This window comes from Leptodactylus fuscus, chromosome 4 (genome assembly GCF_031893055.1).
Source record: "Leptodactylus fuscus isolate aLepFus1 chromosome 4, aLepFus1.hap2, whole genome shotgun sequence".
NCBI lineage: Eukaryota > Metazoa > Chordata > Amphibia > Anura > Leptodactylidae > Leptodactylus > Leptodactylus fuscus.
The window spans coordinates 176,348,375-176,369,247 of NC_134268.1; the positions used below are offsets into that span (position 1 = coordinate 176,348,375).

The 20,873-nt window shown below is 39.6% G+C and overlaps 1 protein-coding gene across 2 annotated transcripts in view; it reads right to left on the reverse strand.

The window, feature by feature from the left end:
• The window catches only part of CREB5 (cAMP responsive element binding protein 5), a 333,659-nt gene that overhangs the window by 78,136 nt on the left and 234,650 nt on the right, over nucleotides 1–20,873 (reverse strand). For both annotated transcript variants that reach the window (XM_075271448.1, XM_075271449.1), the window contains exon 6: nucleotides 1,579–1,705. In XM_075271448.1, coding sequence (XP_075127549.1) covers nucleotides 1,579–1,705 — 127 coding nt within the window. The remainder of the gene's footprint in view (nucleotides 1–1,578; nucleotides 1,706–20,873) is intronic.

The window sequence follows — 20,873 nt, forward strand, 5'->3', positions numbered from 1 at the left end:
GACATCCCTATTCCATGCAAAAAATGACTTAGGCGTCCTCCATCAAACACTTAGCTAGATACTGTATATGTCTTATAGAAAATAATATACTGCATTGTAGAGATCACATCATGGGTGCAATATAAGATAGACTGCCATGTTCATAACGTCATAAAGTACAGTAGCATCTAATGTACTTACTGTTTATATTATCTTACATCATATATTATATACAGTAATATAAAGATATAAGACAGACTGTAATATATATAATGTAATATAATATAGATTATATTATATTACTGTATATCTTTATAACGCAGATAGCCTAATAAAGCAGCCTTTAGGGCCTATTCACATGTAGCACGTTTGTACCAGTTTCTGAGACTATCCCATTTGTCTGCATAGACTTTGCAGTTTACATGTACAAGCTTCAGAATAAGAAAAGATGTATGGCATTACCGGTAATTCCTCAATGAATCTGCCATGTATAACCAGACCCTTACATTTACACATTATCCGATTTCAGTCCACTCTGCATCCTAAAGCTTCAAACTATGGAAGGGATTTTCTCAAAAGATTTTTTCCCCCAATACTCATGCCAAAAACTTGGTGTATAGATTCTGCCGATATTCAGATGCCTATGTCGCGGGTCACATGATGCCACAGTGTCTATTGGCATTTTTCCTGACATCCTGTACATTGGTCCCATGATTTGTTTCTTCCATTTCATTCCTCCAATGTATAGGCTATCAGCAATGACCTATTGTACATATGGATGGCAAATTTAGTGGCCACTACAAGCATGCAAGGATCAAGCACTTTGCACAGATAATATGATTTAGCACAATAGGCTTATCATGCCTGCATGGGGCCTATAAATATGTTAGGAGAAGTTAACCCTACTGTATTTTCCTCGTGCTCCACACCAGGATACAATAGCAGTCAGCCAGGAACTGCATGCTTTTACATTGCAGTAATGTCTAGCATGTTCTCCTATTCATTTCGGCTATAGCCTATTGGCCTTTAGACTAACAAATGCAGCCTAAGAGTGAATGGTCACCTTTTAATAACCTGTTCTCATGTTGAAGATTCTATGCAAATTGATTTAACGCTATTACTGGGCTAATGTATAAACAACAAGAAGGAAGCTCCCTCTAGTGGTGGGTGATGACAGTCAGAAACTTGACATTTCATTGAATGAGTAGATGGAAGATTTAAAATTCTTTAAATTTTTTGGAAATAAATTAGGATATAAATTAGGCAAAGGGTTACATTGTATGCCCACATCTACATGACATCCTAGGATGGTCTAATGTATCGGTATACATCGAAGGTCCCCTTTGTTTTACATATTTATCTCCACAAACGATAAGCTTACATATATGATGGTCCAATCTATACAAACAGTCAAGAAACAAGGTAATTCTGTGGACATATGCAAAAAATGACCCAAATAATCACAAACTGCCCTGACATCCAACAAACAATGAGGTTATACAGGGGGAATGTAAAAAGTGACAAAGCAAGCTCCATATAGCATTATAACTCACCACAGCAACATCATTTATAATTCTAATATATAAACGAATAACTCACAGGCATTAAGACAGCAGAGGATCCAGGCATGGTGGGGTTGGGCAGGGTGCCAGGCATAGAGGCAGGCATGGGTTGTCGTTGTCTGTTGTGGAGATGCAGTAGTGAAGAAAGAGAGCCCGGGACAGGCCTAGACAGAACAGAAAGAAAACAGGCTAAGTATCAAAGACAATATATACAAGTGCTGTGTATTGTATCACATGTCAAACTCCTTCTTAAGATACCTGATATTTTGACCTATGTTTAGTGCTATAGCTCTCCCTATGCACACGCCATTCATTGCTCTCATATTATCACAGGACTGTGGGTTATAATAATAGAGAACAGTTCTTCTAAGGCAGTCAGTGACCAATAACTTACATGTTACATTTTCCAGACAGCAGAGAATACAAGCCAAAAATCTGTAACATCTGATTTGTATCCATTTTGCTTGATCGGCAACATTGTATTTTTTGCAGTAGAACAATTTAAATATAGTAAGATACATTAATAAAATTATATATATATATATATATATATATATTTATATATACACAGAGAGTTAGCAATATATACATACAGTATATATATTTATTTATTTATCTATACACTGAGGCAGCAATGGTTAACATGATTCATAACGCATTAACACTGCGGCACAGAGTGTTAACTCGACTCTTTCAAATATTATTTATTTATAGAGCACCATTAATTCCATAGTTTCAATGGGTTTCAATGGCTTTTGAGAAAGGACATCGCAGCTCCAATGAGAGCTGAGCAGAGATGAACAGGAACCTGGGAGCATTGTACCCATACCCCGCAGATTAAACTTGACACTATGACATGTCCGATGTATGGGAAAAGGTTAGTTTACAAAAGAGTCCTTAAAGGAAACCAGTCTTCAAGTATACAGAATCTCCCAACCAAACTTACATAAAGAGGACTAGATAGAAGCCTTAGGGTTCTCATTTGATGTTTCATCCAACTGTAAACATTTGTTGTATTATCATGTGATGACAGGCCGCCCGCCATACCGCAGCTCACAGTTCCCATCCACACAATGCTATAGTATATTAGATGCACAGGATAATATAACATACTAATATTTTGGCTTCTTGTAACTTCTAGAAATTAAATTATGGACACTTTCATCTCTTACATCTAGTAACCTCTGAGCATCTTGGCAGCAAGTATTATCTTACATAAAAAAACCACAAGTAATTGACTTTGCAAATGAGCATATGGCCGCATTCACATGTGGCAGAATTAGTGCAGGTTTTCAGTGTGGGTCACATGGCAATCTTCAGTACAATATATATGGATGGGTTCTTCAAGCTATATATCAGACAAAATTGACAGTTTGATTTTTGCTGCAAATTTCACCTTTACCATAGGGAAAAATCCATAGCAAATATGAAGCACAATCCATATCATTTTTTTTTTGTTACTACAGATTGGGAGCCCCATATAGAGATCACAATGTACTTTTTTTTTTTTTTACCCTATCAGTATGTCTTTGTAGTATTGGAGGAAATCCAGGCCAACACGGGGAGAACATACAAACTCCTTGCAGATGTTGTTCCTGGCAGGATACGAACACAGGACTCCAGCGCTGCAAGGCTGCAGTGCGAACCACTGAGCCACCATGTTGCCCAATCCATATCAAATTTTGTACATAGAATATATGGATTCTGCTGTAGAATAAAAGAAAATTTGTGCATACAGTGCAATGGATTAAGTCTGCAAAGACTGCCTAAGGCCGGGGCCCACGGACCGAAAATGCCACGATTTGCCCGCAGCAGAGACGCTGTGGGAAAAATCGTAGCGTTGTACAGTGCAGACAAAGTGGCTTTGCAAATCGCAGCATGTCAATTATATCTACAGAAATGCCGGCGGCTTTCCCGTAGATATAATGTTAAGAGAAAGTCCGCAGAGGAAAACTCTGTGAACTTTCTCTTAAAAGCGCTGCAGAAAGAACCACAATGCGTTCACACAGCGGTTCTTCCTGCAGCGCTTTAGTGCTGCGGATACGGCCCGTGGGGCCTTAGCCTAAAAGTACTTATCCCAATTTTGCTGATAGTGTCCCAAATTTTCAGAAAGCAAAAAAAACGGGGTATGGTGAACAACCCCCTACCAAAAGTGGATGGTCCAGCTTGGATCAGGGGCCGGTAAAGCAGGGCCAGAGCTGGTGCAGAGACAGCTTAAATATTACTACATTAACAAAGTTGGAAAAGTATAAAGATGTAGCAAAGTTTAACTTGACTGAGTGCTTTTCAACGTCAATGTCAAGAGAGAGTCGGTCAGCCCTATACACATCAGACAGTCGGTCAGCTCTATGTAAAGGCACCTTATGTTACCATACAACGAATACAGAATAAAGTCAGCAATACAACTAGGATTTAAGAAAAAACCTATCATACACCAATATTACATAGCAAAGAATAACCATTACCAAAGTTATAGTTCTAAGTATAAGAAATGTCCTGAAGCCAGCAATACATTGTAGAAGGAATTTCATGAACTGTATTCTGGATCTCTTAATAAAACCATTATGTGTGATGGTACAAAGCTCTGTAATGATCTGTGGATATTTAGCATAGCTTCATGTATTGATGAATAAGATGAGGAGCAGATTAGGTGCCTGGGGGTTCAGCCTGTATAATAAAATAAATGCATGTAATGGTTTTAGAGGAAGTTCAAATTATTTCAATATGATGGCTTTGTTTTTGCCCACACGTAGTAGAGCGTTACATGGCACATTAACCCTACAAGTACTTCATAGACTTGTATGGATGTGGCTATAAACAGATATTATGGGTATATACAATTAGATTTGCAAACGTTTCATATAATTATCCATTTATAAAAACTTAGAAATCCAATTTGAATCTATATACCTAAAAATTCCATTCTGGCTGCTGCTAATCCCAATATGTTGTAAAATCGTGTGTATAGGCCATGTCCAAATGATTTCCACCATAGCTTGTTGCATAAATGCAAGGTAATTTGCAAAGCAAATTTCCAGTTCAAAAAATGTGAACTTGTCAGGGACCTCACACTGGACTGTCCTTTAGATATGTGTGAAGCATGGTAGGGGGCAAGGATGTCATTTTCAACCATTTATTGAAGACAAATTACGTAAATCATGTTCACAATTTTTTTTATTTTTGGAGCCGCACATTTTGTCCCTCTTTTGGTTCTTCAAAAGTTGGAAGGTATGCATGATAGCTGTGACCATCAGTGTGCTGATAAGCGAGGACTGCTGCAAAGAAATCTCCTACAGAAAACAGGAAGTCTCAGCAAATTACATAACCTAGAGGACAAAGTGAGAACTGCAGGATTTTTAGGAATTGTTTTAACATGGGAAAATGTTAAAACCTGAACAAAATTTTAAAAAAATATGTTTAACATGAAACATGATAAAAAAAAAAAAAATTTCTGGCGACACATTGCCTTTAAATGCAATAGGATTGGACATGCAAACTTCAACATGCCCGATCATCTGTTGGGGGAGAGTCAGGAATCAGGACACCCCCATATACCTCAGCTTGGTTAACAGTGTATGGGCACCTTTACCCAAAGATACAGCAGAAGGTCACTTGAAATTGATCCTGCACACCATCATTTCTAACTACGATTTACTGTATTTCATGTGAACGGACTCTCAGATAACCATTATTAGAGATGAGCGAGTACTGTTCGGATCAGCCAATCCGAACAGCACGCTCGCATAGAAATGAATGGACGTAGCTGGCACGCGAGGGGTTAAGCGGCCGCCCGCCGTCAAAGCGGAAGTACCAGGTGCATCCATTCATTTCTATGGAGTGTGCTGTTCGGATCGGCTGATCCGAACAGTACTCGCTCATCTCTATCCATTATGATATATCTTGCCAGTACAATAACAAGGTTCCTATATTCTGAACCCTCAGAATAATTTCGCCTGATTCCCATGGAACCCCAATCTGACACTGACAACCTGACTATCTGACTGTGTGTGTAACATCCATCATAATGATCATACATCATAACTTTATCAACTACTATTGTAATTACCTCCTATTTCTCCTTTACTTTATCTTTCTGTCATTCCAATTCGTGTTTCCCAAAGCAATTTTGAGAAATCCCCTCTATCGCTGGGGAGTCTGGTTCTCGGCAGTCATCATTCTCATGCCAGTTCCTATAAGAATTTTATCTTTACATTGTCTAGACTACACAAATGCTTCCAGATGCAAATGCTCTCTCTCACACTTGTTTATTAATACACTTTTACTCCTGCAGTTTTGCAAGTTTTTTATTATTTGGAACCATTATTAATGCCCCGTGGATAGTGGCTGCATCTAATTTAATGCAGGAGAAATGAATCAATACTGAAATCCCATTTTATACTGGATGCAAGCAAGAAATACATTTACTGTCCATTAACAATTCAGCAGTAGGCAAGGCTCACTTTTATTTAATACTTAACTGCCTTCCCTATGTAAATAAGGTAATGCGAGAAATTTCCATTGGTAATGTGGATGATTTATTTTTATTTTCTGTTGCTTATATAGCACCGATCTATTCTGTAGCTCTGTACAGTAGTTGTCATCAGTCCTTGTCCCCAATGAGGCTCACAATCTAACTAGCTAACCATTTACATTAGAGGACTGCCAATTGCAACAGTAGCGGTCAACCAGCTGATGTGTATGGGGCCCCACTGTCTCACGGGCAGATAAGAGATACCGTCTCACCTCTCCATGGAGTATACATGCATTGCTAACTCGAATCAAGCATGCATGTACATGGGGACATCAGTTATTAACTAAATGATGGCTAAGCTAATACTTACTTTATGTGTCTGGCCTGTTTAAAGGGATTTTCCAGACAAATGATATTGATGACCTATTCTTAGGATAGGACATCAATATCAGATTGGAAGGGGTCCAGCCCCTGAAACCCCCACCAGCTGTTCTCACTATATGGAGACCAGAGGCAGAAGTATATAGCTCTATTCTTTGTATATTGGATGTGCTCCTATGTACCTGCTCAGAGTGACCACAGGTAGATAGGAGGAGTTCAATAGACTTTTCACAACATTTCATATATGACCCTATTGTTATCCTGTATAGGACACACTTCATTCTGCATATATGCAGTACCTTTTGCTAAGCTATGTTACAACTCTGGATTTCAACTAATACAAGTTAGGGGGCGTTCACACTTGCGCCTGCGTCTGCCTGCAGGGTCTCCGTCCTATTCTTCAGAGAACCTGCATGGGGATAGCTTCCCGGCAGTCAATTTTAAACCCATTTTCATTTTAAAACCCATTCATTTGATCACCAATGTTTTTGGCCAGATACAAAGTCATGTATGTCTGACTTTGTGTCCAGCCCAAAAAACAGTTTCCCAGTGGATAGGCTACATATGGACACCCATTATTCAAATGAATGGGTTTTAAAACTGACCAGCGGGAAGCCGTCCCTTATGCAGTTTCTCTGCGGAATAGGACAGAGACCCGGCAGGTGGGTGGAGACAGGAGTAAGTGTGAACACCCCCTTTACTTGCCATTATCCCAGTGCTTTCCCATTAAACACTCTGTCCCTAAGGTCACCCTGCAGCCCTGTTAATGGCACATAGCTAGATTTTCATAGAACTTGGGTTTTGGTTGTAGTGCATAGCAGGGGTGAACCTTGAGTTTCTGCCGCCCAAAGCAGACGTCAGAAAGCCGAACAGAAGGGGGCGGGGTCGAGCGGAGCGAGCGTCTTTAACAGGCAGAGAGTAGGCAGGGAAAGGACCTGCTCTCTGCCTGAGCGTGAGGGGCGGTCGGTGGAGCAGCGCTGCTCCAGCAGCCTCCCCAATCCACTGCTCAGTGACGGTGACCCTAAGCCAGTCCAGGACAGCTTGTCCTGGACTGGCTTAGGTCAGCAAAAATGCCGCCCTCCCCGAGGCCCTGGCATAGCGACGCCTGAAGCGGTCACTTCAGATCGCCTCATGGGAGGTGCGGCGCTGGTGCAGTAGAGAATCATAAGACTCTGCCTGTCCTTCTGTGTATGGGGAAATCGTAGACACATTTCGCATCAATTTAAAATGATATAATAAAAAACGAGTTATTCTCCCTGCAGTATTAATGGATCAGAAGGTGTACTATGTTTTCTTAGGGAGATGTTGGCTTTTATCAGGCCACCAGGACGTATTAGACCATGCATGTCCTGGGAAAAGACTATACAATGATGTCCTCCTTGGTGGACAAAGGGGAAATCGCTTTAGCTCCACTTTTTGTAAGGTAGATCCCTATAGGTGAATGCCATAGTATAAGAGTCTCAACACAATCATATTTTTTGGAGTTGAAGAAAAAATTGAGTAGTCTAAAGAAAGGAGCCACTATCTGCCTTGACTTATCATTGCCCCTAAAACATGCACATTTTTACTAAAAAGTGGAATAACAGTCTAAGATAAATTCTATTATATTTGCACTATTCAAGTCATAATTTCCATAATCCCAATTCTCTGTCTTTCTTCATAGTCTTAAAGATTAGACTATATCCTTTAGATCCCCCTTATTAACTTCTTGATGATCAATAAGGTAACCAGAGCCATCCGGAGCTAACACCTGTTTTAGACAGACAGTGATGCATTACAATAAATAGCTACTTCATTGTACTGTCATGACAAAAGTGGAATTTAAAAGTAAAAGTTCCCTTGTGAGCAGAACAAGTTTAACAGAATAATTTATATAAAAACAGAAAACAATATTGGAATGCATTTTTTGTATTTAAAAAAAAATCATATTTTATTTACATATCTTGAATAATTTAAGATGTCTAGAGGAGAACTACAAGCAGTAAAATTTTTTGTGCAATGACTATAAAAAAATAATAAAAGATGAAACCTAAATGTCATATACTATAAATAAAAAAAAAAAAAATACATGGACCATAACACAAAAATAAGAGACTACACAAAAATGTCAGAAAAAAGAAGTTGCAACTTACACTACATTCAAGCAAAAACAGAAAAATTCAAAAAGTCAAAAAAACCTTATGATACCAGGAAAATGTGAATAGATCCTTAAAGGGATTCTACCACTAAACCACTGTTTTGTGTGCTTTAGACGTCGGAATAGCCTTTAGAAAGGCTATTCGTCTCTTACCTTTAGACGTGGTCTCCGCCGCGCCGTTCCTTAGAAATACCGTTTTTTACCAGTATGCTAATGAGTTCTCCGCAGCAATGAGGATGGGCCCAAGCGCTCAAAAACGGCGATGGGGACGTCCCCACTGCTGCCCGAGAACCCGCTCCAGCGACGCCTTCTTCTTCAGCTACATCCTCCCCTTCTCTGTCGTCTTCCTTCTTCGTTAGCTCTGACGCCTGCTCGGTCTTGCCTTGCGGCCTCGGAAATATGGTCGCCGGCCGGCATGCGCAGTTGGCTCTACCAGTGTCTCACTAGCAGAGCCGACTGCGCAGGCGTCAGAGCTGACAAAGAAGAAAGACGACAGAGAAGGGGAGGATGCAGGGGAAGAAGAAGGCATTGCTGGAGTGGGTTCTCGGGCAGCAGTGGGGCCGTTTGAGCGCTGGGGCCCGCCCTCATTGCTGCGGTGAACTCATTAGCATACCGGTAAAAAACGTTATTTCTAAGGAACGGCGCGGCAGAGACCACATCTAAAGGTAAGAGACAAATAGCCTTTCTAAAGGCTATTCCGACGTCTAAAGCACACAAAACAGCGCTTTAGTGGTAGAATCCCTTTAATGGGTTACTGCATCCTTTTCTAATAATGTTATGTATGGCTTTTTGATCATAACTCCAAACGTATTGTGGGTCTACCCCCTGGTGAGTATCCGATACATCCCTATGTGGTACATGGCGTGAGTTGTACAAGCTAATAAGTGAGAAGGGCGAGCAGAACACTTTCTGGGTTAGTAACTCTATCTGTCGGAATAACTTGCTCTTATTATATTTTACTCTGGGCCTCATATCCATGTTGTCAAAAGTGCAATTCATTCTAAAGATGAAAACAAAGCCCAATCCTGCACAGACTTGCTTGTAAGAGCTTCAGATTTAAAACATAATAATTCTCATTTTTATTACAATTTCCCTAAGGGAAAGTATTTTATTACAAAAAGAAAAGAAAAAAGTCTGGAGCAAACTATGGGATATGTATCGATGCATTGTTCTATGGCTAATCTAGTTCCTAGAAAGCTGAGCCTCTGCAGACAGATTACTTTTACCTGTGTACTTGTATAAACAGCATTTGTGAAGTCACAGACTAGATAAGCCTTTCTTTCAATTAACATGTCAGCAATGACAGGTAGAAATCTCAGGCTCCTGCCTATAGTGATGGATACTGTAGTGCCCCGGACCCCGGCCTGCTGCTGTCACGTCGCTTAATCATAATGGAGTGTCCACGATAAATTATGGACTTCCTATTGCTAGGAAAGAACTGCTTATGTGCTTAAGACCAAATCCCAGAAGTTATATAGGGTTATACATCCAAGTTCAAGTCACCATAAGGTTCTGTTCACATCTGCATTCAACAGTTCACAAGACAAAATCGATGCAGTTTGGCGTCCCTTTATGACAGAGACCAATGACACACCGCACTGAATCATAATATATCTGTTGGGTATCCCTCATGACATCTGCCATTTTGCTAGATAAAATATAATAGCATGCGGCACTATTTATTCTGTAATTTATGACATAACTTGCAGCTGATGTGGACAGAGCCTAAAGCATAACTGTATGGCTCCGTAAGCACATGGACCATTTCATTTGTATACATTCTTCAATATGAATAGCTCCTATAAAATATAATACAAGTAATAAAGATGTAGTAAAGATTACAGAATATGGTCATGAGCCATTCCTTCTTCAGTCAAGCCATCGTTCATCAACCCTTCAGTCAACAAACTCACTTGTTAGATACACAGGACACAAACTAAATGGCTGTACTATATATTCGTAAGGTAGTGCCAGTAAAGATTGGGAATTAAAGGGTTACATAAATATGTAAAAAAAAAAAAAAAAAAAAAAAAAAGAAGCAGCAATATCGTCTTCCAAATCCCGTCACCGCTGCTCCATCACTGAGTGACTCTCCCACCAGTATCTACTTCCTGATCCCTCTCAATACACAATAAATGACCGGAGATCAAGGACACCTATCAGTCTCATATACACTGGGAACGCCTATGTTATATCCAAAAAAGTAATGTTTAATGAAAGTATTGGACGAAGCTGCTGGTCCAGCCACTCCTAACAAGTCACCGAAAATGTCAACTTGCCCCATAAAGTTAAACTTTCATAATTATACAGAAAAGGTCTCTAAAGAGCACCTACATAAAAAGTGCCTTGGTCTTCTATCTGATAACTAATATGGTACTGAGGAAAACAGTGGTAACCTCACATTAGGCACAATAATGGCTAGTTCACACAGGGCCAAAGGGGAAGATTTTGACAGCGGAATCCACGTCATAATCCGCCCCTTTACAATGGTGGTCTATGGAGACCACTAGCGTTCTTTTTTCGGCTATCGGCAACTGCCAATAGCAGAAAAAAAGAAGCGAGCTGCCCTTTCTTCAGGTGGAAGCCATAACCTCCGGCGTCGGCCCATTCATTTGAGCCGACTCCGGGGTGGGGGAAGCCGTGACCGCGACATCGTGGCAGGCGGGTTTTGACTATATTTTGATTTGGCTCCCCGAGTCAAAATATGGTCAAAATCCGCCCCACCGCCCCCCGTGTGAACGAGCCCTAAGGATGCTGGTTCACATAACATATGTGGTCAGTCATATGGAGAGTGACAATATTGGTAAGTCTAAAATCAAGAGGATATAATCAAACATATGAAGGTCTCAGTCATATAGTGCATAATCTACTCAGTATATCCATATTATAGCAGATATCTTAACCATCCATCGTGTTACTCTGATGTCCTGAAGTGGATTGAGTCAATGAGATGACCCAATTCTTATAGTCAATCTGCCAGACGCATATTCAATCATACAGACTAATGGATGTGGAGAATTAAGCAAAACCTTCTAATGATGGACAATCCTTTTATTGAAATATGGGGAAATCGAGATACCAGGGTATAACCTATGTCTAAGCCTTCAATGCTTTGCTCCAAATATCAGGCTCTAGCCTCAACCTGTCACCGGTCAATATGGCTTCTGCTTCCACATTATTAGCATCTGTGTACACAATGGAGACATTTTGCACTGTATCCCATAAAGGTTCCTCTCAATTTCCATATTTAACTGAGCATTGGAAATGGTAACAGAGTTTTCTTGCCTAGGAACACATATTGTAGATTCAATGATGCCTTTATGAGATATGTTTATTGGTGATTTTTTATGCTTTTTTCCATTTAGAAATAACATGTAAGATACGGATGATCAAAATTAGCATTGAATGTCCAAACATACTCAGAGGAACCCATACCCATATTCCTGATGTTTTGATGAATGGCACTAAGCATCTTCAGAAAATAAAGGCAGAGTGGTTTCTCGGCTTTTTGCAGATTAGAATCTGAAGACCAGTGAAAGACATTTTAGGATAGCTACATTAGGGGCATCAGGAGTTCACAACAAAAGAACCATAGTGGCTTTTTCACAGTATCAGCCTATCTTCGCAAAACAATCTAGAAGCTTTAGAAGATAACATCTCAAGCTCTTCACTGCTCTAGGGGTGTGTTGATGGAATTATTATGAGTTTTGCCAGAAAAAGTAGATGTTTACATGAAAGTTTAGTTTTCTGTCTGCAATGATTAGCCAAAGACCAACAACAAACCAGCAAGCATATAAAATCTCCTTGAGTGAATGATCAGAAGAACATCTAATACCTTCTCTAAGCATTGAAGTGACAACTATGTAACTCGAATTGGACATGGTTTCATACGGTCGCTCTCATATGCTCTACATAGCTCCAATATAGGTCATTTATCTTGTGCCTATTTGGAGGATGGTTAATGTCTGGGATTGGCGGAAATGATCAATATATCCCTGTGTAAGTAAAATCGGTCAGAGCTACAAAACCAGACAAAGCCCATTGACAAGCGTGGCACAGTTTCTGGGGAAATAAGTAGATATTCTTTGCAAATGGCAAATACTATAAGCTTAAATTTGGATGCAGCGTGTTAACATTCAGTCCTGGGAGGCTATTGTTTTGTTTCTACATAAGCTACCGTGTATTAATATTGCTAATGCTGCAAAACATCTTCTACTTCTGCTAAATATAAAGTAGGAAATGGACATTTCTAAAAAAAAAAAAAAAAAAGTTCAGAGTCTGACTTAATCTTGGCAGATCTAAGGCATATGATGTCTGCATTTATGCCCTCTTAGGGTTAGTCACATTCAAAAAGTGACTTAAAATGTCTATATCCACTAAATGGTTGTTGGCCAAAGCCACTGATTTTTTTGGCACCATGCGACCATCTAATATATATAGCAACCTCCCAAATCTCCTCCCAAGGCAGATGTTAAGATAAGAGTCGGGTAATTTCAACTACAGGATTTTTATTCCTGGGGAGATAAGTTTCCTTCCCTCTCCCCGTTCAGGACACATGGAGATTCACCTAAGTCAAGTGTTCATGTTTCTGGGGACTTGCGTGACACATATGTTGATTGAACTAGCCGTCTTATGTGTCTGGCCAGTACAGAGCAAAACTGTATGCTGTATACTAAGCCTATACAGAGACAGTATACAGAATTTCTGTGGCTCTGCATTATCAAGACGTAGGAACTCTATGGGCCATGGTATAGTGCTGCTGTATGGCACCATATTAGAGCAATAGTCTCCCTTAGAAAACTTTAAGAAATAATAGTTCTATGATATATCTTCCAATAAAATATGTATTAGAAGATGTATTGTAGGGTTCATGTCTTTATACACAGTATGTTTTCTATATGTTTTATATATGTTTTATCAATTGGATTGATTGAAATGAATAAACCAACAAACAAGTAAGGAGTATATACTCGAGTATAAGCTGAATTTTTCAGCAGTTTTTGTGCTGAAAAATCCCCCCTCGGCTTATACTCGAGTCAGCAAAAAAAAAAGTTCTTTCTTTTTTAGGAGGGGGGGTGGGGTCTATGACCAGCCGCAATATCAATGTATAGAATCTCCCATAAAATAGTGGGGGAAAAAAAGAAGCTTTAAAAAAAATTAAAAAAATAAAAGTTCTAAATCACTCCTTTCCCTAGAATACAAAAGTAGAAAATGACTGTGAAACACAAGCACATTAGGTATCCCTGTGTCTGAGAGTGCCCGGTCTACTGAATATAGGGGATCTGCAGTACTCCTGTTCCGTCGGGAAGGGGTTAATAGGAGCACTGCAGATACCCTATATTCAGCCAGACTGAATTCCAAGTGGGCCGAAAAACCCCAGTCCTCAAGCTCAGGGAAGGGGCAGACAGACAACCAAAACACCCCCGCCCCTTCCCCAGCATCTACTGCACCCAAAAACTCCGACCATTTTAATTTTTGAAATTTTCCAGTAGCTGCTGAATTTCCCCCCTCGGCTTATACTCGAGTCAATAAGTTTTCCCAGTTTTTTGTGGTAAAATTAGGGGCTCGGCTTATATACGGTACTTCATTCCATGTAGTCTAAGACAGGAGACAGAACTAAACTAGAACTTGAAATATTATTAATATTGCAGTTCTATCTGAAGTAGTTATGCCCACAATAAGGAATTTACAGAGATAATAAGGTTGAAAACAGACGCAGGTCCATCATGTCCAAACTATTCTCCTACAATGTTGATCCAGAAGAAGACAAAGACCTCTATGAGGCCGAGGCCAATGTTTCTGTGACTCCAAATGTGGCAAAACATGAATCTTCAAAAAAATGTAATTCCTGTAACATGTAAGATTAACTATAACCCTCAATGCCACATAAAAAATATCCATATAAAATGCAAGTGTAATATAAAGCGTAGCCGATGTTATGAGTGTATTCATCCAGTATCCGGCATCCCAGTCCTATTTGCAATGTAACGCTACAATGGAAATGTAAAAAAAAAATTAAACTAAAACAATGCTGTGAATTTTGTTCGATAGACTTACAATAAGACCTGAGCAGGATTAATATAAAGGTTAATGCTTCTCTTAAAATTATATCAGTCACCTGGGAAAACCCATTAGACATTCTGCAAGTACTTAAACTGCCCCGGCCTGCAATGTAAAAAGAGTTACTGTATAGGCTTGAAGTAACTCTGCGTCGTGCAAGTAACTATAGTGAACGTGTTAATGACCAGAGCAGAGAAGGCCGTATTCAACATTAGCCAGATTCATTTCTAATTAGACGGAAGCACAATAATGAATTAACCCTTGTTCACATGTAGCGCTGCATTCTAATTTCCAACTTGTAGTCTTTCCTATGGGAAACTATCGAGTAATCACAAAGAAAGGGAAAAAAATAAAGGACAGCTTTGTTAAAAAAAAGCAAAAAGAAAGAATTGTAAAAACACTATGGGGCACATCAAAGGTTAACTGCTACCCTCCATAGTCACTCTTGTACACCTGTACTGTGCTGACTGTGTAGTAGGACACTACCGTTTCCATTATCCTGTGCGGTTGCATTGCTGGATATATTATCTCAAGGCTGTGACATCACAGATTTTTGTTCAGTTTTTGACATCACTGGGTGGCCAAATGATTGTGGACTTCTGTGTATCATGAAACCTCTATATGCATTGTGCCTGTAGTATGACATGTTATACATTATTTCTGTGCTGTGACATGATTGCATGTATAGTATTTGTACTGTAATGTCATTTTGAGTAGCATCTCTATTTTGTGAAGTGGCTGCGCGACATCAGTTGGTGTATTATACAGTATATGTACTGTGACATCAGTGTGTGCATTGCCTAAGTACTGTGACATCAGCTTGTGTATCATCTGTGTATTGTGACATCAGTCTATGTATTAATTCTGTACTGTGACATCAATATATGTGTTATCCATGTACTGTGACATCAGTTTATGTATTACTCCTGTACTGTGACATCAGTATGTGTTATCAATGTACTGTGACATCAGTATATGTGTTATCTGTGTACTTTGATATCAGCTAGTGTATCATCTGTGTATTATGACATCATTTTATGTATTAATCCTGTACTATGACATCAGTATATGTGTTATCTATGTACAATGACATCAGCTTGTGTATCATCTGTGTATTGTGACATCAGGGTACGTATTAATCCTGTACAATGACATCAGTAAATATATATATTTTTTCATGTAGATTGTGAGCCCCATATAGGGATGACAATGTACTTTTTTTTTCTTATCAGTATGTCTTTGTAGAATGGGAGGAAATCCACGCAGACATGGGGAGAACATACAAACTCCTTGCAGATGTTGTTCCTAGCGGGATTCTAACCCAGGACTCCAGGCTGCAGTGCTAGCCACTGAGCCACCGTGTTGCCCCCTGACATCAGTATATGTTTTATCTATGTACTGTGAAATCAGTTAATGGATTTCACATATATTAATCTAATATATCTCAAGGTGATTCTGGAACTTTGCACTGGGCATCAGGATACTGTATCCTAGGTATGTCAGTACGGGTTACTTTACATAGGCATTGGGGGACAATTAATACGAAAGTCTTTAAAGGCAAACTGTAAATCCAGGTGATAAGGTAAAATAAAAAAAAAGTAGTGATACTCCCCTGCTTACAATATATTGTTCCAGCATCAGGTCTCATATTCCATCCCATGTTAGTACTGGATGGACTGGAAATGAAGAGGCTAAGGTGATGGATGAGGCTGATTGTACATTTTGGGTACTAGTGACGTATTAGCAGTGATGTCACTGCCCAACATGTGAACACCGAGGCCAGTGATTGGCTGCAGTCGTCACCTGAGCCACTTTACTTTGAGCTGCCCAATCCTGGCACAAGAAGGACGGACCCAACACTAGAACTGGAGTCCTGAGATAAGATGAGTTTTGCTTCTTTTTTAATTCTATCCCTACAGCCACCCCTGTTTTCTTTTACTTTGCCCTTGTAAACATTGAACAGTCGTAATAATGTAACAAACTCTGATCTATCTGCAAATGCACACTCCGATGGTAATACATGTCAAATGTACGTATCAGAAACAAATGACCAATATATCTATGATCTCCTTTTGCAAAATTCTGTCATTTGTGCCCATTGACATGAACTATTCATATAAGCATTGTGAAACATATACGTGACCCAGGCCCGTGTCACTAGGAATAAGTCAAACAACAGTTATCAGCATCTTGAATGGCTAAAGCTCAGCTCCGCTGAAACAATAAACCTCTCAACCCCAACCTTTATCTCACTGTCTGCCAGCTCTCCGCTGACTTATGTTTAAGGATACCGGCATATGTTTTAGGAAGAGATATAAGAAATAAGGGAAATATGCTGGGATTACTGTAAACTGCAAACTGCTGGCAAAATATTTAGGTTTCTTTTGGTCTGGAGCCAGAGGTTTTTTTCTGGAAATGAACACCACATCTTTATTAAGTTATGCCTATCTCTTTTATTGGAAACATACTTTACATACTTGGCGTGGTGCTAGGAAGAAATATGATAATGCATTTCATAAGCAAAATAAATAAACAAGGGCTACGATGTAAAGAAGCAGGTTCATCGATTGGGAATTTGCTCTCTACTTGTATCTTGTTACATTTTGTCAAATAAAACAGGTCAAATAAAATGGTCCAAATTGTAGATAGAAACAGATGTTTCCGATTGTTAAAACTGTAATAATAGTAAACATATAACGTTATATACTAGGGATAAGGCCCAATTCCGACAACCCAATTGTCATCCAAGTACATTGGCCATCGTGCAGTTCATGTTTAAGGACTAGCCTCGGACTGCACACAAACCCATTGATTTCAATGGGGTCGTACAAACCTTACCGAGACTGAAAGACCTTATGAAACACATGGAGCATGTGTTATTCTGATCAGTTTTCCAAAACCAGAATAGAACATTTCAATGTGCAGTTTGAGGACTGCATTCAAGGACCAAGGGACCAACACTGTTCTTTTGTTATCCTCTACGATTCCCAGAATCACCTTGGAAGATGAAATTTGTATTACCTTATTTCCAAAGTCATAACTAGACTTTCCATGACTCGGGGCAAAGATTCAATTTTCTGCCCTAGCCCTGCCACCACCTGCTATACACCCTTCTTTTTTTCATTGCATTGTTTAAGAATATTGAGGAATCCAACATGCCCAACCCTTCCTTCATCTGACATCTATGATAGTAGGTTATATTCCTTGAGAACAAAAGATTTGGGCATGTTGACCCTTCTTTCCCTGACATCTCTTGTTGGGGAAGTGTTGGGAGTCCACCATACAACTAGATGGTTTGTCTGTATTGTCAAGAGTTGGTAGGTTAGCTGACATTAGTCGTGATGTAAGGCAACCTTAAAGGGGTTATCCAGGATTAGAAAATATGGCTGCTTTCTTCCCGAAAGAACTCCACCTTCTCTTCGTAATGGCTGCTTTCTTTCCAAAAGAACTCCACTTTCTCTTCTTAGGCAGTGTCATCTTGTCCATTGGTCACGTGGCCACACTGAAGCTCAGTCCTATTCAAACGAAGGGGGCTGAGCAGTAATATGGCCACTTGACCAATGGAAGCAATCTTACTGAGAAGAAGAAGTGGAGCTCTTTTTGAAAGAAAGCAGCCATGTTTTGTAAGACCTTGTGTACATACAGAGGAATAACATAGAGTTCATGCCACATCAATAGATGTGTAATAAGGGTATCAGTATCAGGGTTCATTCCTAAGAGGAAGGAAGACATTTACAGCACACGCTATATATATATCTTGCACCTTCTTCATTTACCCATGTACTTTCCTGTCTTTGACTGTAGAATTGCTAGTGAACGTTTCTGTATACAGGCACCCGCACCTCGCCCTTCAACAGGACATTGACCTTATCCAGAAATTCTTTCAACACTTTATGCCTCAACCAGAGACATAATTTAAGGAAAAATCCTCCCAGAGCTGACCTTTAGACTATAGATAGACCAGTTAGTAAACCATTAAACTAATCGCTAAATATTTAAGAAAGAATATAAAGGGAACTTGTTCCCAATAGGAGCGCAGCTCCGGCAGCTTAGTAAACGTGCCTGGCAGGGGAAGAATGTCATTGACTCATTTGATGTCCGACAGCTATCAAGGGATAGAATTCCACCTCTGTACCAGACATATGTTCCGTGCATGGTAGGAACACTCTCAACATCTACTATCAGGTTAAACATGAGGATGTGGAACATAAAGGTGTCTCATGCAACAGTCCCAAAAGCTCCATGATCTGAACTTCCTTGGTTATGTCTATGTAACCAGAGATTTGAGGTTTCTATAAGTATAAGCACTGATGACTAAATTCATTTTGCAAATGAAATCCTTTGCGCTTTGTTGGGGTCATCTTAGTGGAATCTCAGCTAATTTGTTCGCCAACTATATGATTGACAATATCCTACTTTATACGGTGCTTACAGTAGTATTAGACTCTCGTAGGTCAGCGACTGAAGCGTCTAGCTGTGAAGCAGCTCTTGCCTGCTGATGGGCTTATAGGGACGTCGATGTAGAAGTGTAAGGAGTTCCTGAATGTACAAATGTCAATTCATCATTCATCTTGCTTATGTTTTATACTTATTCTATGCTTCTACTTCAACAGCCTACTAAAGCACAAATGACCTAAGAGAAAGATATTGTTGTCATATTCTAAATTGTCTTTGATCATATAGAAATTTCTAAGGTTATTTATTACATTTTATTATATTACCCTGTTTCCTAGGGGAACTTTTGTCTGGTCTATGTACATGCGAGACCTCATTAGCTATGCTAATGTTATAATGCAACAATTTTGGGCAATTATTACCATGTGGCCACCACTAGAGGGGGTCATCAGTACTTATACTTTTAAAGTGTATAATTCATTAAAAGGGTTTTTTTCCATCTCAGAGATCTATGGCATAACCACAGGGTATGACATTAATGTCTTCAAGATGCCGGTCCTATCTCTAGATTGGGGTCAGGTACCTCAGTCCATCCCGCTGTGAATGGAAAGATGGTTATACAGCTTTCTCTGCTCATGTCCATGGGAGTTCAGAGAAGAGACTCGTAAGGTAGCACGACTATCTTTGAAACTTCCACATAAGTCAATAATGAGAGCCATACATGAGTGGCCATGGAACGGCCATGTTTTTGGGAAAGACCCACATCTATAAAATATATCTGTCAAGTATTTTAGGTATACTATAAATATTTAAGATAGGAAGACCACTTTAAATATATATATCTAAACCTTTAGGGTGACCATATAAATCAGCTGAACTAATGTGTATGGCGTTGCCCCAACTTTACCCTTCACAGGGGATGATTGGGGGCAAGAAAGCTTCCGCATGATAGATTTAAACATGTCAAAACCGCAGCCAGAGATGTTTCACAGCAGCTTATTCACCCAAATAAAAAGATATGGACATTTGGCTAAGCATGAATATGGGCGTTTGGCAGGAATACCATTCCCCCATCCAACTATGTCGTCTCAGAGACCCTGCTTATACTTTACGTGTCATTGAGAATACTTGCATATATTGTAATAACTGCTGACTACGGCACATACAGTCCATAGATTATATTAAGTTCAGGCAGCATTACACATACCAGGCATATGTATATGATGCTTTAGACCCAACCCAACAGATGAGGTTGGAGCTTTATATCATAGACATCATACAGAGAGGCTAATACAATGAAGAATTACACCTCTAGTATAAAGCGTAATGTGTTTCACATGTTCTTAATATATCAAGTGCATATATTTGGCTATAAGGATAGATCCACATACTTCAATTTTACATTGCAGTCTCCAAAGTCCGTCCATAACCAGCCAAAAAACAATAGGCCGTAAATCATCTGATACACAGCTAAAGAGAAAGTGTCAGTAGGCCGCAGGACTTGTGCACATCAGCAGTTTGTTTCCTCTGTTTTCAGCTGTCTGTGAGGGGATGTTGAAAGGATCTGCATTACACAAGTGTGTGACGTAGACTTGGAATGATTTAATGGTGGGGAGATATACATAACTACTGTCCACACTAACATTTATTACATTAGAGCACACTATACAACTATGATGTTGTGGTGTGATCGGACTGGCGAGGGGCCGATGTATTTGGCTTTTCTAAATAATACTGCCATCACATCACACTGCACAACAAAACATTCCTGGTCCTGATGTTATATAATGCCATGTCCTAAGCGTGAACCCCTTGGACCACGCTTCTAGGGACCATAAGCAGGTATAAAAGCATGGATTATCACTCTTTCATGGATAATTTGCTGTAA